The 16,694-nt window shown below is 41.2% G+C and overlaps 1 protein-coding gene across 1 annotated transcript in view; it reads right to left on the bottom strand.

Moving 5' to 3' along the window:
* ATP8B2 (ATPase phospholipid transporting 8B2) overlaps positions 1-16,694 on the bottom strand; it is a 448,074-nt gene that overhangs the window by 309,510 nt on the left and 121,870 nt on the right. Inside the window, exons 6-12 of the mRNA XM_069218199.1 lie at positions 16,342-16,403; positions 14,597-14,669; positions 13,468-13,538; positions 12,951-13,030; positions 11,123-11,281; positions 8,423-8,511; positions 7,065-7,261 (exon numbers count right to left, since the gene is read on the bottom strand). Coding sequence (XP_069074300.1) covers positions 7,065-7,261; positions 8,423-8,511; positions 11,123-11,281; positions 12,951-13,030; positions 13,468-13,538; positions 14,597-14,669; positions 16,342-16,403 — 731 coding nt within the window. The remainder of the gene's footprint in view (positions 1-7,064; positions 7,262-8,422; positions 8,512-11,122; positions 11,282-12,950; positions 13,031-13,467; positions 13,539-14,596; positions 14,670-16,341; positions 16,404-16,694) is intronic.

The raw sequence follows: 16,694 nt of genomic DNA, 5'->3' as shown, positions 1-16,694 counted from the left end.
CGACGCGGATTAGATGGTCCCTTAATTGTTCTGGACAATATTAATGGATTATGATCTGATAAGAATCTGGGTTTGCATTCTATTTCAGCCCCATGGATTAAGTTTTGTGATACAAAAAAATAATCCAACCTTACCAATTTAGCATGTGGGAACGAGTATGAAAATGTCACTTACCCAGTGTACATCTGTTCGTGGCATCAGTCGCAGTAGATTCGCATGTTTTGCAATAGCTCGCCATCTGGTGTTGGGCCGGAGTGTTACAAGTTGTTTTTCTTCGAAGAAGTCTTTCGAGTCACGGGACCGAGTGACTCCTCCTTTTGTCTCCATTGCGCATGGGCGTCGACTCCATCTTCGATTGTTTTTCCCCGCAGAGGGTGAGGTAGGAGTTGAATTGTAGTAATAGTGCCCATGCAATGGAGTGACTAAGTATGCACCTATTTAAGGTTGAGATGATACATATATAAATAGTTGAAGGTAACTTCCAAACTGCTACAGGCTCCCGGGGAGGCGGGTGGGCACATGCGAATCTACTGCGACTGATGCCACGAACAGATGTACACTGGGTAAGTGACATTTTCAGTTCAATGGCATCTGTCGCTGTAGATACGCATGTTTTGCATAGACTAGTAAGCAGTTATCTCCCCAAAAGCGGTGGATCAGCCTGAAGGAGTGGAAGTAGTCTGAAATAATGTTCTTAATACGGCTTGACCTACTGTGGCTTGTTGTGCGGATAACACGTCTACACAGTAGTGCTTGGTGAATGTGTGAGGCGTAGACCATGTGGCTGCCTTACATATTTCTTGCATTGGGATGTTTCCTAGAAAGGCCACGGTAGCACCTTTCTTTCTGGTTGAGTGTGCCCTTGGTGTAATGGGCAGCTGTCGTTTAGCTTTAAGGTAGCAGATTTGGATGCATTTAACTATCCATCTGGCTATACCTTGTTTTGATATTGGGTTTCCTGCATGAGGTTTTTGAAATGCAATAAATAGTTGTTTAGTCTTTCTGATGTTTTTTGTTCTGTCAATGTAATACATCAATGCTCTTTTGACATCTAATGTATGTAGTGCCCTTTCAGCTACGGTATCTGGCTGTGGAAAGAACACTGGAAGTTCCACTGTTTGATTTAGATGGAACGGTGAAATAACCTTTGGCAAACATTTAGGATTGGTCCTTAGGACGACCTTATTCTTGTGTAGTTGTATAAAAGGTTCCTGTATTGTAAACGCCTGAATCTCGCTTACTCTTCTTAGGGAAGTAATGGCGATGAGAAATGCCACCTTCCAGGTTAGGAACTGTATTTCGCAGGAGTGCATGGGTTCAAAAGGTGGACCCATAAGTCTAGTTAGGACAACATTTAGGTTCCATGAAGGAACAGGTGGTGTTCTTGGTGGTATAATTCTCCTAAGGCCCTCCATGAATGCTTTAATGACTGGTATCTTATATAGGGAAGTTGAATAGGTAGTCTGCAGGTATGCAGATATTGCTGCAAGGTGTATTTTAATGGAAGAGAAAGCCAGGTTAGATTTTTGTAAGTGAAGCAAGTAACCCACTACATGTTCTGGAGTTGTGTGTAATGGTTGTATTTGATTAATATGGCAGTAGCAAACAAACCTCTTCCATTTACTTGCATAGCAGTGCCTGGTGGATGGCCTTCTGGCTTGTTTTATGACTTCCATACATTCTTGGGTAAGTTGTAAGTGCTCGAATTCTAGGATTTCAGGAGCCAGATTGCTAGATTCAGCGATGCTGGATCTGGGTGTCTGATCTTTTGGTTGTGTTGTGTCAACAGATGTGGCCTGTTGGGCAATTTGATGCAGGGTACTACTGATCGGTCTAGCAGCGTTGTGTACCAGGGTTGCCTTGCCCAAGTTGGTGCTATTAATATGAGTTTGAGTTTGTTTTGACTGAGTTTGTTTACCAGGTAAGGAAGGAGAGGGAGAGGAGGAAAAGCGTAAGCAAATATCCCTGACCAGTTCATCCATAGGGCATTGCCTTGGGACTGTTTGTGTGGGTATCTGGATGCGAAGTTTTGGCATTTTGCGTTCTCCTTTGTCGCAAACAAGTCTATCTGAGGTGTTCCCCAGAGTTTGAAATAAGTGTTCAGAATTTGGGGGTGAATTTCCCATTCGTGGACCTGTTGGTGATCTCGAGAGAGATTGTCTGCGAGTTGATTTTGGATCCCTGGTATAAATTGTGCTATTAGGCGAATTTGGTTGTGAATTGCCCAACGCCAAATCTTTTGTGCTAGCAGGCTTAACTGCGTGGAGTGCGTCCCCCCTTGCTTGTTTAGATAATACATTGTTGTCATGTTGTCTGTTTTGACGAGAATGTATTTGTGAACTATTATTGGTTGGAAAGCTTTTAGTGCTTGAAAAACTGCTAGAAGTTCTAGGTGATTTATATGCAGTTTTGTTTGATGTACGTTCCATTGTCCTTGTATGCTGTGTTGATCGAGGTGTGCTCCCCACCCTGTCATGGAAGCATCTGTTGTTATCACGTATTGTGGCACTGGGTCTTGGAAAGGCCGCCCTTTGTTTAAATTTGTACTGTTCCACCATAGAAGCGAGATGTATGTTTGGCGGTCTATCAACACCAGATCTAGAAGTTGACCCTGTGCATGTGACCATTGTGATGCTAGGCACTGTTTTAAGTGCCACATGTGAAATCTTGCGTTTAGGACAATGGCTATGCATGAGGACATCATGCCTCATGCATAGGAGTTTTAATTCCATCTTTGCATGTATCTTTTGTGTTGGATACATGGCTTGTATCACCTTGTGAAAAGTTTGAACCCTTTGTGGACTTGGAGTGGCTATCCCTTTTGTTGTGTTGATTGTCGCTCCTAAGTATTGCTGTGTTTGACACGGCAAAAGGTGTGACTTTGCATAGTTGATGGAGAAACCCAGCTTGTAAAGGGTTTGTATAACAATCTGTGTGGTGTGAACACTTTGGTAGCGAGTTGGTCTTGATTAACCAATCGTCTAGGTACGGGAACACGTGTATTTGCTACCTCCTGATATGTGCAGCTACTACTGCTAGACATTTTGTAAGGACTCTTGGCGCTGTTGTTATTCCGAATGGCAACACTTTGAATTGGTAATGTATTCCTTTGAATACGAACCTTAGGTATTTCCTGTGCGAGGGATGTATCGGTATATGGAAATACGCGTCTTTTAGATCTAATGTTGTCATGTAGTCTTGCTGTTTCAGCAGTGGTATTACGTCTTGTAACGTGACCATGTGAAAGTGGTCTGATTTGATGTAGGTGTTTAGTGTTCTGAGATCTAATATTGGTCTCAGAGTTTTGTCCTTCTTTGGTATTAGAAAGTACAGTGAGTAAACTCCTGTGTTTTTTTGTGTACTTGGTACTAATTCTATTGCCTCTTTTTGCAGTAATGCCTGTACTTCTAGTCCTAGAAGGTTTATATGCTGTTTTTGACATATTGTGTGTTTTTGGTGGGACGTTTGGAGGGAGTTGGAGAAATTCTATGCAATAACCATGTTGGATAATTGCTAAGACCCAAGTGTCTGTTGTTATTTCCTCCCAAGATTTGTAGAACTGGCTTAGTCTTCCCCCCACTAGTGTTGTGTGAAGGGGTTGTGTGACCTGTGAGTCACTGTTTATTTTGAGGGGTTTTTGGACCTTGAAATTTTCCCCGATTTCTTGGGAATTGGCCCCCTCTGTATTGGCCCCGAAAGCCTCCCCTTTGATATTGTCCCTGGTAGGAAGGTGGTCTTGTTTGTGAGGTGCTGGCTTCTGTGGCTTGACCTCGAAACCCCCCTCTAAAAGTTGTTTTGCGAAATGTGCCAAATGTGCCTCTGCCCTGCGGGGAATAGAGTGCGCTCATGGCTTTGGCTGTGTCGGTGTCCTTCTTTAATTTTTCAATTGCAGTGTCTACTTCCGGCCCAAACAATTGCTGTTCATTAAACGGCATATTGAGCACTGCCTGTTGTATCTCAGGTTTGAAGCCAGATGTGCGCAGCCATGCGTGCCTCCTTATCGTCACAGCAGTATTTATTGTTCTTGCAGCTGTATCTGCTGCATCCATAGAAGAACGTATCTGGTTGTTGGAGATATTTTGTCCCTCTTCAACCACTTGTTGCTCTCGTTTCTGGAATTCTTTGGGGAGGTGCTCGATGAAACGCTGCATCTCGTCCCAATGGGCCCTGTCGTATCGCGCTAGGAGTGCTTGCGAGTTGGCGATGCGCCACTGATTTGCAGCTGGTGCTGCCACCCTTTTCCCAGCTGCATCAAACTTGTGGCTCTCCTTGTCCGGAGGTGGTGCGTCGCCTGAAGTATGAGAGTTGGCTCTTTTACGAGCTGCTCCTACAACTACTGAATCTGGTGTCAGTTGTGATGTAATAAAAGCAGGGTCTGTGGGAGGTGCCTTGTATTTTTTCTCCACCCTTGGAGTTATTGCTCTGCTTTTGACTGGCTCCTTAAAAATCTGTTTAGCGTGCCTTAGCATTCCCGGAAGCATAGGAAGGCTTTGATAATGGCTATGGGTGGAGGACAGGGTGTTAAAGAGGAAGTCATCCTCGATAGGCTCCGAATGTAGCGATACATTATGAAATTTGGCTGCCCTAGCTACCACCTGTGCATATGCTGTACTGTCCTCAGGTGGTGAGGGTTTAGTTGGGTACGACTCTGGGCTATTGTCCGATACTGGAGCGTCATAGAGGTCCCATGCATCCTGATCATCTTGGCTCATGGTGGTATGAGCTGGTGATTGTGGTGGAGTCTGTGTCGGTGATACATGAGTTGACGGTGGTGGAGAGGGTGGTGGAGTTACCTTCTTTACCACCTTTGCTTGTGGTCGCTTGTCTTGTTGCTGGAAGTCAAGTTTCCTTTTCCTTCTGATTGGGGGAAGAGTGCTGATCTTCCCTATACCCTGTTGGATAAAGATCCGCTTTTGCGTGTGATCTACTTCTGTTGTTTGTAATTCCTCCTCAAATCTGTGTCTTTTTAGTTGGGAGGACAGTGCTTGTTCCTCTGAGTAGGAACTGGTTTTCGGTTCGGTTGCCGGGTGTTTTGGCACCGAAACCGTGTCTTTAATTTTTTTCGGCTCCGACGAGATCTTTCTTTTTTTTCGGTGTCGTGCCCTCTCGGTGCCGACCATCTTCGGTGCCGCTGTCTCTGTGCCGAGCAGCTTCGGTGCCGCTGTCTCTGTGCCGAGCAGCTTCGGTGCCGCTATCTCGGTGTCGACCCTTTTCTGCACCACTCTCTCGGTCCCGAGATTGCTGCGTGCCTGTGTCTCGACCTGAGTCGGACGACTTCGGCACCATCTCGCCCTTTTTCGGTGCCGATGGACGGTCACCTACTTTATGGGTTAAGCCATGGCCTGTTGGCAGTGGCGTCCCCTGGGCTTTGTCTGTTTTTTCGTGTGATCTTTGTTTCGACGTCTTACTCACGGTTGGTTGCTCTTCGACGTCGAATTCTTCGGAATCCGACTTGTGGATGGAGAAAGTTTCTTCTTCTTCCTCCTCCTCGAACCTTTGCTGTCCTGTCGGCGTGGACGCCATCTGCAACCTCCTGGCTCTTCGGTCTCTGAGCGTTTTTCTCGACCGAAATGCGCGACAGGCCTCACACGTCTCCTCCTTGTGCTCGGGGGACAGGCACAAGTTACAGACCAAATGTTGGTCCGTATAAGGATATTTATTGTGGCATTTAGGACAGAATCGGAACGGGGTCCGTTCCATCAGTCTCGATGTTGCACGCGGTCGGGCCGACCAGGCCCCGACGGGGGATCGAAAATACCCCGAATGGGCTACCGGAGCTCTTCAAGATTCGGTGTTGATTCTAATCTAACCCGATACCGAACGAAACAATACCAACGTATTTTTCAGAGATTCTGACTAACTTTCCGACCCGAAACACGGAGCGAAAAGGAACACGTCCGAACCCGATGGCGGAAAAAAAACAATCTAAGATGGAGTCGACGCCCATGCGCAATGGAACCAAAGTAGGAGGAGTCCCTCGGTCTTGTGACTCGAGAAGACTTCTTCGAAGAAAAACAACTTGTAACACTCCGAGCCCAACACCAGACGGCGGACTATGCACAGCATGTGTATCTGCAGCTACACATGCCACCGAACATCAAGTTTCAAAGAATTGTCAAGTTGCACATATAAAGATTCATACACCTAATTAGAATTAATTACACACTGGAGGAAATGTTTTTTTAACACTAAATTAAATAAATTTCCTCTAGTGTAATTAAATTGTGATGCATTTCTTTCGTGGTTGGATAAGAGTTCCTTTGGAACTCTGTGAGCCTTCTATGCATTCTCTTGTTCTGCACCTTCATAACACAATTTCTCACTGAAGCGTTTTACCACCTTATCCCCCTAACAGTTATGCTGTCTCAAGGAGCTTTGTATAACTTAATGTTTTCCGTTTTCACACACAAGCTGCTAAATCTTCTAGAAATAATAACAGTTGTCTTACTTAAAAATAAACACACAAAAGAAAGATCAAAAACCATCCTGGTTTCTACAGCACATTTTCATTTATGACCTAATATCCTGTCAGTGCTTTGCACATTAAAAGTGTTTTTATAATAACAGTATTGCCTCTCACCATTGTGTTTTTTATGCAGATAGTTTATACACGCAGAATTTATGAATGTTCACTGAGAGCGTTCTCAATGTGCCATAAATCATTCTAGTTTTTGTATAGCTGCTGCTGAACCTACCAACATGTCATGAACCATGAGAGATATCTTCCTGGGGAAACATCAACCTTTAGGAGAAATCCTTATCATGAACTGAGTTTGGAAGAAGAGCTTTCTATTGAAGAAAGTGCTAATGTTGAATCTGGTGAGGGTTTTTTTCAGATTTAACATGCAGCCCAGTCAGTAAATTCACTTTTAAACATATCTGCAATCAGAAAATACACTGCTTAGCTCAAGCAATAATCATCGGCTGAAGACATATTGCTAAACATTTTGGTAAGCCTTTCTAGAGGACATGACTGATCTGCATGAATAGGAGGCCCATTACACCAAGGAGGAGTGACTTTATGCAGTCACGTGAATGCTTAAAATATGAAGATTTGCCCTTACCTGACGTAGAGGGATATGGGCACCACAGTGTTCAGAATGATTATGTAGGACCAGAAGGAGAGGAAGCCAGAAAAGAAGGCACTGTCCACAGCATCATCCCAAGGCAGGTAGATTTGAAAACGCACTCCAACCTCGTACTCCCAAATGGCATTGCCAATTGCCAGCATCACTCCCATGCAAACCAGGAAGCCAAAGATCTGCAGAAAGAAGGACTGATTTATTTTTCCCTGTCACTTGGCATGCATTGCTATGTTTGATAAACCTAGAGGATGCCACTTCTTAACCCTGCAATAGATACAATTACCACAACCCCTACAAAGAAGCATTGTTTATGTAATTACCATTAGAAATTGAGAGACTCTGAGAACCACATAGCTAAGCTGGATCAACTGCAATCTTACATTTTCAAAAGAAATGTGAGAAAATAAACTTGGTAACTGATACATATTACATGCTGCTTCTGTCCCATCTTGAGGAGGCTAGTTCTCGTAACCTAATGCCCAACAGACTAAAAGGAAGCCAGGACAAGTCAAGCAAGGCCATGACAACTGCCACAATGAATAATGGTTTCATTGCTTATGGCGAAGTCAACAGTCAAATGAGGAAGCTAACATAAATACATTTATAACTACACAGCGGACTTGGAAAGCAAAACATTGATAATGGTAAGACCAGCAGTAAAAACTGATATTAAAGTAAAAATGCATAGAGATTCTAACAAACCCAACAACACATAGTTCCAATCTCTATAGACTTGTCTACAGTTTACTTGACAAGATCAGACTCAACACTCAAGAACTTGCATTCGCCTGGACAGAGCTTTCTTAATATTACTGTGCATGATTATTTTTTTTGACATACAGACAGTTCAAATGTGGCCTAAGTAGATATCCAGCCTAGATAAACTTAATGTAAAATACTTCCATCGACTTAAAAGAAATAAAACACTTAGAATCATACTCTCGGAAGTTCAAGTAAAGGATGTCATCAGGTACTCTAAGCTGGGAGCAATACATTTCTGTTGGACAGTTCTACAGACCATTACTGGACTTCATCTGAAAAACATTACAGTGCCCTGGCACAAGAATGTCAGGAAGTGTGTCAGGAAGTAAATCACGTTGTGAGCCAGTGAGTTCAGTTTATCTACTTGGAGCTCTCTCATATAACAATAATAAATGTTGCAAGCAAAGGTGTGCTACACAGCCTGCAGGATATTAACCAATTTCAATGAGTGAACTTATCAGAGCTCACTGTCTCTAAGCTATAAAACTGAAAAGCAGTGCTGCATGAGGTAAACTGGGTTGGCTATTTAGAGGTCCAATCTTCTCTAACTAGAACAACCGTACAAGATTACATACCCACAACACAAGTGTATTCATCAGGCGATCAATGCTTGTCCTCTTAAACTTGGTCCGCCCACTGTTTTGCATAAGTTTGGTGTCAGGACCTAAAGAAAAAACAGGGAATCAGCAAAAAAAAAAAAAAAAAATCAATAGAAGGTGACAGGAAAGCATAAAAATCACACAAGGAAGTAGGGGGTTCACAAGTTTATACAGAGCTCTAAACAGTGTAAATTTTCTAGTAGCTCCTAGACCTTGTTAGGTAAGTTGATGCTGGTGGGTACTGTGGAGAGTCGAGATTTGGAAAAACAAATTTGGGACACCTCTGTGAGAGCAAGGGCCTCCTCGAATGCCCCGAGACCCTCCATGGCTCAATAGAGAGGGCAGAAACATGTTGGCCATTAACTCTTATATAGGCGACCCTATGAGTCAAATTTGTTTTTAACCACACCAACAGTCACCACTATTAAAAGTGTAGTTTCACACAGGTGACTGCTTAGGTGTTTTTAAGTATACCCTAGGTTAGCTGGATCCCACTTTTTTCCAGAACAGTGATAATTTACGCACTCCTTCCTGTTCCTTCAACAGTGAGGTTGAGTCCGCCCAGGTGGCATTGTCCTACCTGGGTGGGGCTAGGTGGTCATATGATGAAGCATGACACTATTTAGTGTGTGAGACTACCTAGTCTGTAAAGGAAACTCCCCCCCCCTCCACCTCCGAATCTCGACTCTCCACAGTACCCACCAGCATCGACTTACCTAACAAGGTCTAGGAGCTACTAGGAAATTTCCACTGTTTAGAGCGCCATACAAACTTGTGAACCCCGTACTTTCTTGTGTGATTTTTGGTTTTGTGTTCAGGGAGATTGGAACGGTGTTGTTCCTTTCGGTTATTTTTATATAGTCAACTCTCCCTTACTATCCTGTTGTGTTATGACAGGAAAGCATAAACTATTAAAAACATTGACAAACTGCTTCAGTCAAACTCCCCTCTCATGTGAAACCACATTTATGAGACCCGGATAAAACCTTGTTCTTGTTTTCAATCATACATTCAAACCCACCTTCCCACAACAAGTAACTAAGTCTTCGACACCCTCAACCACCCTGAGGCTTCTGTAAACATTCATAAACAGAAAAACCCCATGCCGCTCCAATCCATATTTTAGCCTTGCTGTCCCTCCAGGCTCTTGCAGTCAAGCGAGGAGAACTTTTTAACCAAGTATGGACGGAAAAGCATTCTGATCTCCACTCATGCTCTGGAACATGCGGAAATTGCTGTTTGGAAACAAAACACCTTTGATTCCTATGTTAAAATTGCTATTCTTTCAGCAGTAATCGAAATGAGTTATGCCAGTTATGTCACCAAGCAAAGTACCAACATTATCAATGGCAATTCAGTCGTCTAGTGGCCTGACAAAGGGCTCTCAATAATTTACAATATATACTAATGAATTCAATACATTTTCCCTCACTCTGCATGCCCCGTTCCCAAAGGAAGCACAAAAAAGGGGCAGCATACCAAGGCATCCACCTATATCACAAAAAAGGAGACAGATATCACACAATAAGAAATCAATTAAAAGTGAGCATTCAAGGGAGGAAATCAATAAATATCTGATGCAGAGAGGAGCAGGAAGAAGAAAAAATTCCAAGTAAAAAATTTAAGGACAGATGGTGATTCGCGCAGTAGAAGCAATGAAAACTGGACCACTACAGAACGAAGGGCAATAGAGGGATCCAGCAGAGACAAAATGAACAGAATCAACAAAAGGAAGTCCAATCGCAAGAACCGCCAGGTGGTTCGTACTAAGTATATGGGGAGAAAGTGAAGTACTGAACTACCCAAAATTGGGGACAGCACTGTTTTAATAGCAGCAAAACGGAACACATTCGAGTGGTGGTGTTGAGGTGGGGGGGGACTGAAGTACCACCAGATGTCGCTGACTGCATGCAAGCAGAGCTGGTGGTCTATGGGGGACGGGTCTGCCCCAAGAAATGGGAGAAAATATTAAATGCATGAAGGTGCTATCAGGGACTCTTAGTGGTAGAAGAACACACAAAATCAGCAGGGACAATAAATTCATGTCAACACGCAAACTGTTGTTCTAAATCTTGTTAAAATGTAATAAAAAGATTTGAAAAAAAGAATTCAACAAGAGTAATGGAGATGAAGAGAGAAGCGATAAAAATAGAATGATGAGAAAGGGACAAGGATCGTACAACATTAGTGAAATTAAAGTACTCAAAAATACACAACAAGAACACAATAAAGGGAAGGTAGCGTGCGCACAATGAACCCTAAGAGAACATAAACAGAGCAGGAACACAATTGAAAGACCAGCAGAGAGAAGGTGTCGGAAAAGCAGAATCCGAATACAGAGATTCAGGCATACCAGACCCAGCTGTGCCATGGAGACGGTGAGAGACAGCATAAAAAGGGTAAGGCAGTAATAGCGCATCCCAGCTGAGCCTGTAAGTACTCCCACAGTGTTTCATCCAGTGTGCACTACTTAGGAAAGAATGTCACCTCGAGTACCCTTTACCTCTTCTACACAAATTGCATCCCTTTACCATTACACTGAGACAGCCAGCAAGATACCCTGCATCATCACACCTTGTATCCAACACCACAACTCCCTTACCTTTAAATCAATGCCAAAGCAACATTCTATGTTCACCCAACTTCACTCCATTTTTCAACTTCCCCAATGCTTGCCTGCAAATATGACCAGCCCGAAGCATAACTCTGTGTTTCTCAGCATACAGCCACGCAGCAACATGTTCTGGTTGGTCAGCGAATATTTGTTATCCTTCCAGTTCAGAGTGCCACAGAACTTATCCAGTTTATTATTGGGAGGCTCGCAGGTCACTTCACCTAAAAGGATGAGAGAGGGAGAGTGTCAAAGACAGAAAGGACTAAGTTGGTGCTAGGATGGGTTCGAGGAGGGCTAGAAAGTCTAAAAGTGATTTCTTTGTGGAGAGAATGTTACAAGAAGGGCAATAATGGTAGAAAGCAATAGGATATGATAGTAAGTGATGTGTGAGAAGAACAAGAGAAAAACCTAGCACAGACACGAAAACAGGCTTTAAGAAAAAAGTCAGAGGCAACAGAGAAATGAGAGAATAAAAGCAATACTGATACAGAGACAACAAATATTGTGAGACACACAAAAGGTGTTTTAGAGGACAAACTGACAATGAAATACTTATAATTGCCCTATCTCCAATATGCTTAACAGATATGATTAAGGAAGAAGAGGGAGTTGTAAAAATGGCAAACATTAAAAGATAGATTACATTCATATAAAAGATGCACTACAAATCAAGTGTTTCTGGTTACATTACAGAGTAAGTGAAAAAACAAACAAGCAATCAACTCAGCGTTTATTTTTGACACGCTTTTCTGACATCACAATAGTCCATCAACTGAGTAGATAAATAATAGGTACGTCATAAAAAAATAATTATTTAATCATATTTTGTGCCAGTTTGAGGTGAGCTTCGTTACTCTGGCACAATGGCTTTGTCACTACCATACATTAGTAGTAAAAGGTGTCCACCACTTGAGACTGGCAAACGTTTTGCAGTACAGTCCGATTAAAGAAAAAAATGAAATGCTACCTGAACATATCAAACTCACTCTTACCCCTGCCACACCCATGCTGCATGAATAATATTTATAACTATTTTTATATGCTGCTTTATAGCACGCTTCTGCAATTTTTAAGTGCAAAAATAACAGGTATTAATGTAACCCAATTTGATGGGACCCAACTTACCAACCTCAGAAGAGTGGAAAAATGAGTTGATATTTCCTGGATTAGTACTCATGACCAGCAGATCACTGCATGGCTCAGCAGCAAGATTTCAACTCACTGAACTATCCTTCAGACCAATGCAATGCCCCTTGAAACCAGTGTCTTTTCTCGTAGAATACTGTCCTGGGAAGCTATCTATGCCTCACTGGGGTGCCACAAGGGATACAGGTGTGATGAAGAGTTGAACCAGGAGTGATGATAGCATAGGCAGCATGTCAGAAATCCGGTAACTTTCTCTTTATCCTGACTTCATTACAATTATTGGTCAAGTGTTAAGTTAGTCTTTTGGAAACAGCTAAGAAAAAATGCCAAGAAACAATAGGGGCTGCCATGACACTGAATTTGACTCGCAATATGCATGGCTGTAAGTAGATATCAAACTATAAGTATAACAAACTGAGCAATTGTTCAGATCAAAGTAATTTAAAAAACACAAGCTAACCTTTTACTTGCATAATTCTGGATTCACTGAAGGTATGCTCATCCCACATGTTTCTCCCATTTCTACTAAATTTGGAGTGAAGTGTGCTACAGGAGAAGAACCAGACACTGGCACAAAGACAATTCATGAAAGATAAATGCTAAGAGCATTTCTTCCAAAGGTGGATGTACTACCCTATATCAGAAAGAGATAGATACATTTTCAAAAGGATATTGAGAAAAGCTGAACTGTAGGCCTCAAGCATCCATATCAGCATCCAGTTTACCGTTTTCCCGCTCACTCACCATCAAACTTGGCCAGCTTGCTGGTGTCGCTCAGTACCGAAGTCACAGGTATAGCTTGGCGCACTTTCATGTTAGTTTCCCTGAAAATAAAAATTCTGAAGCTGTGAGGTTCATGGTCACAAGGACACTGGCTAACCAGACTCCAATTTGAACAAATGCAGTCCTACAAACACCCCTATGACTGAGGCACAGAAAGCCTGTATTTTACATTCAGAGACTTTAGACTGTCAACAGTTTTATATGAATTTACAGGATGATTTAACATGACAGCAACCATGTCACTTTGATAAGATTAATATTATTGTATTACAAAAGTGACGACAGATGTGGTGAAGTTAACAAAAGAGGACAAAGCCAGAAAAAAAAAGCAAAAAGCAAAAGTGAAGTTATGGGACAAAGGCAGGAGACAAGAACAAACAGCATAAAAAGACGATGCACTGAGTTTTGTGATTCATTGTTTATGGTAATGTCAAGTAGGGAGGCCTAGGTCGAAGGGGAAAGCATTATTCTAACATACCCATCCAGCTCTGCTGTTTCAATGTAACATAGTCCATGAGGTTCACTGCTGGAAAGCAGAAGCAGATCTGCCTGTAAAAATTAACAAGAGCAAATCTATCAAACCACAGTATTCCCCAGAGTCTGTGTAAAATAATTAAAAGCTTTTTTTTTTTTTTTTAACTTATATCAAGAAGCATTGTAAATAAACACATAACCATACCACAGCCATTCAACCAACCAGTAAACCAACTGATTACACAACTAACTAAAACATCTCACTGTATACGCAATCCATACACAAATCTTCATAACGTAAATCAAGCACATTAAAAGCCCCTTCTGGACGTTTAAAATAATTCAGCCCATAAGGGCAATACATAATCACCCTTAAGAAGAATATTCATTAACCTTTTAAACCAACAAAATACACTGACACCCTAAATCATGCCCGGGGAAAATATAAGGACTAGAAGCATCATGACACTCATCAGAATACTCCATGGGTCACTCAATTAAAAGACCACTCATCCAAACTATACCACCTGTTATGCAAGAACTAATCTGAATATAGCACATTAAAACAAACAACTGGTATTTAACTGATGATAGTAGTATATTAGTAGTAATACACAGTCATTCCAATAGCCACAAAGTCCAGTCCATCCTAATTAATAATCAAATATTATTCGGATGGACAATAACACAATCTCCAACAGAACATCAACGCATATGTCAGCAATGAGAGCGCGATCACTCAAATACCTGATCAGACAAAAAAACACATTTATTTTTTCCATCAGTTGGAGCATCAGGAGACAAAACACAAACCATAATACAATTTAAAAAAAACACACATAAGGATCCATAAAATATAATCAAACAAGTCAATATCATACAACAATATCCGTACTAGGTAACAGCCAATAACCAATTTGCATACAAACCCCGTAACAGCATTAAATATAGATAGATAGCTATACACAATAAAAGAACTACAATCGGAATCAAAACAAATCCTTTATCAGTAAAGAAATTACAAATCACCAAACACTACACACAGAGGCTAAAGAATAAATCACACAGCCCTTGTAAATAACTAATAAATGTTGAGGATTTTTCCTGGATCATTACTGAATGTGTTTACTTACCGCAACAAACTGATTGTTTTCCAACTTAATGATATCTCCAACTCGAACATTCATCCATCGCTCGTTCTGAAGTCTGTAGAAAAAGAAATATAAAATGGACTATAATCTGTGCGATTCTAAATGTCACTGTATGATGTAGGGACTAACAGCTCCACCTTCTCACCAAAACAGCTATATTGCCACCAAATAACATCAACAAAAAAGGAACCATCCTTAACACACCCAGCATAAATACAGACTCGACTGTTTGCTAGATATGTCTCACTGTCTAAGGTGCAGCCCATAATGGCTAACGCCTGACAAATAAATCATATCAGACAAATAATCCGCCACTGACACATTCCCTCTGAGTCACCAACAGGCCCAATCCACATGAAATACATCATAACCTCCACTTGCATTATATAAAACAAAAATCCTGCAATAAACTATTCCAAAAAGACCCACCTGAGTCACACCTACCAAATTAACCAAGCATTATTAAACGCATTAAAAGGCTCACGATCATCCCACCGTAAGAGAAAGAGACTCTTTGGCACATATACTAAAACACAAACTTTTCTTAAATCCACAACACCTCTATGCTTAGTTTGCATGAACGGACAAACATGTAAGACACTTTCAAGAGCAACACCCACCCTTGAAACATCCACCACTAAAATTAAACCCATGAAACAGTCACCTACAAAAAAACTAACACACCAGCAGTAGATCTACATGTGCCAACACTATCATAATTAGTGTTAGGAGTCCAAAGTCCTTCTATGACTCCTGAAGGTAAAAATAATAGTGTTTTTCTCATATTTCCTCATATTCACAAATTGCCTTTCTTGTTTTACAACAATGTACATTTCCAAATTGGAATATCACATTGCTTCAAGATTCTTTGCAGATCCAGATGGCTGAATTAGGAGTACAATGACTTTATATTTAAACAAGCAAATATTTCTGAGGGACAAAATCTTGGGAAAGGCCAAAGGTGTGCATCACTCTCTGCCTGAACCTGTGTAGTATAGGAGCCCTCTAAGTAGTATTGATAAAAGGCAGTACCAATCCATGCAGGTGAGACAGTTCTATGTCTCTCAACTAAGGATATGTTTGTAACTTTCATATGAAGGTGCATGCCTAGGAATTAACTGCATACTTTACTATTTACGATCTACCCATGGAAATACGGAACAAAACCTACATGTTAAGTCTTTTGTGGAGGCAATCAACATATTCTCATAAGAATTTCACTTAAAACTACTTGCTGACATGAGCAATGGCACACACTTTGAGCATGCCAGAATTTCATGACACATTCATAATGGAAACTGAAAGATCAGGACTTAAACACATGCTCCTATTCATAACAATTTATTTCTACATTTATCCCGTCTACCATTTGTGATCTCTTTCTTTCAGGTCAAAACTGTAAATGCTTTCTTGCTTGACCATGCCATCAGAAGATGATACAAGAGGACTATCCTCAGTGTTTCATTTTATAAGGTGTGCAGGTCATCATGCTCATTTAACATTTTTCTTTATTTACTTGCAGCTCCATTCTAATATATTTGAATAACAGATTCAAAAGTATCACTTGTGGAATTGGTTTTTCAAGTCATATCCATATAAGGTAACAGGGCTGAAAAAGCAACAGGTGTTGCTTGTTCCCATCCCTTTCTATAGCTCGTCATTCCTGATAACTAAAACAAAACATTCCTTTTAGAGGTCAGTAATTTTTCCAGTATGATTATACTTACACTCCATTGATCAAGACTTGTGACTGTCGACTATTCACCTGGTTATCACTCTTATGTCGAAACTACAGAAAGAGGAGTGGGACACATATTGAGACATGCCTGAAGACAGTACAATGTTTAAGATTAAAAGCCTTTTTGTAGAGAAGAGAAAAAATTATTTTTCAGGAAAGAGTTGAACATTAAAACACAGCAGTAGAAATTCATATATTGTAATGATACTGGCAAAGCATGAGAGAAAATGAATGGTGGTTAGAAGAAAGAGTTGCAGACACTAGAATGATAACTAAACAAAGGAACAGAGACAGACATCCAGAATCAACCTAAAATGCACCAACAGCGAAAAACAAAGTAAA

The sequence above is a fragment of the Pleurodeles waltl genome, chromosome 12 (genome assembly GCF_031143425.1).
Source record: "Pleurodeles waltl isolate 20211129_DDA chromosome 12, aPleWal1.hap1.20221129, whole genome shotgun sequence".
Classification (NCBI taxonomy): Eukaryota; Metazoa; Chordata; class Amphibia; order Caudata; family Salamandridae; genus Pleurodeles; species Pleurodeles waltl.
This window is presented reverse-complemented; position numbering and strand designations above follow the sequence as displayed.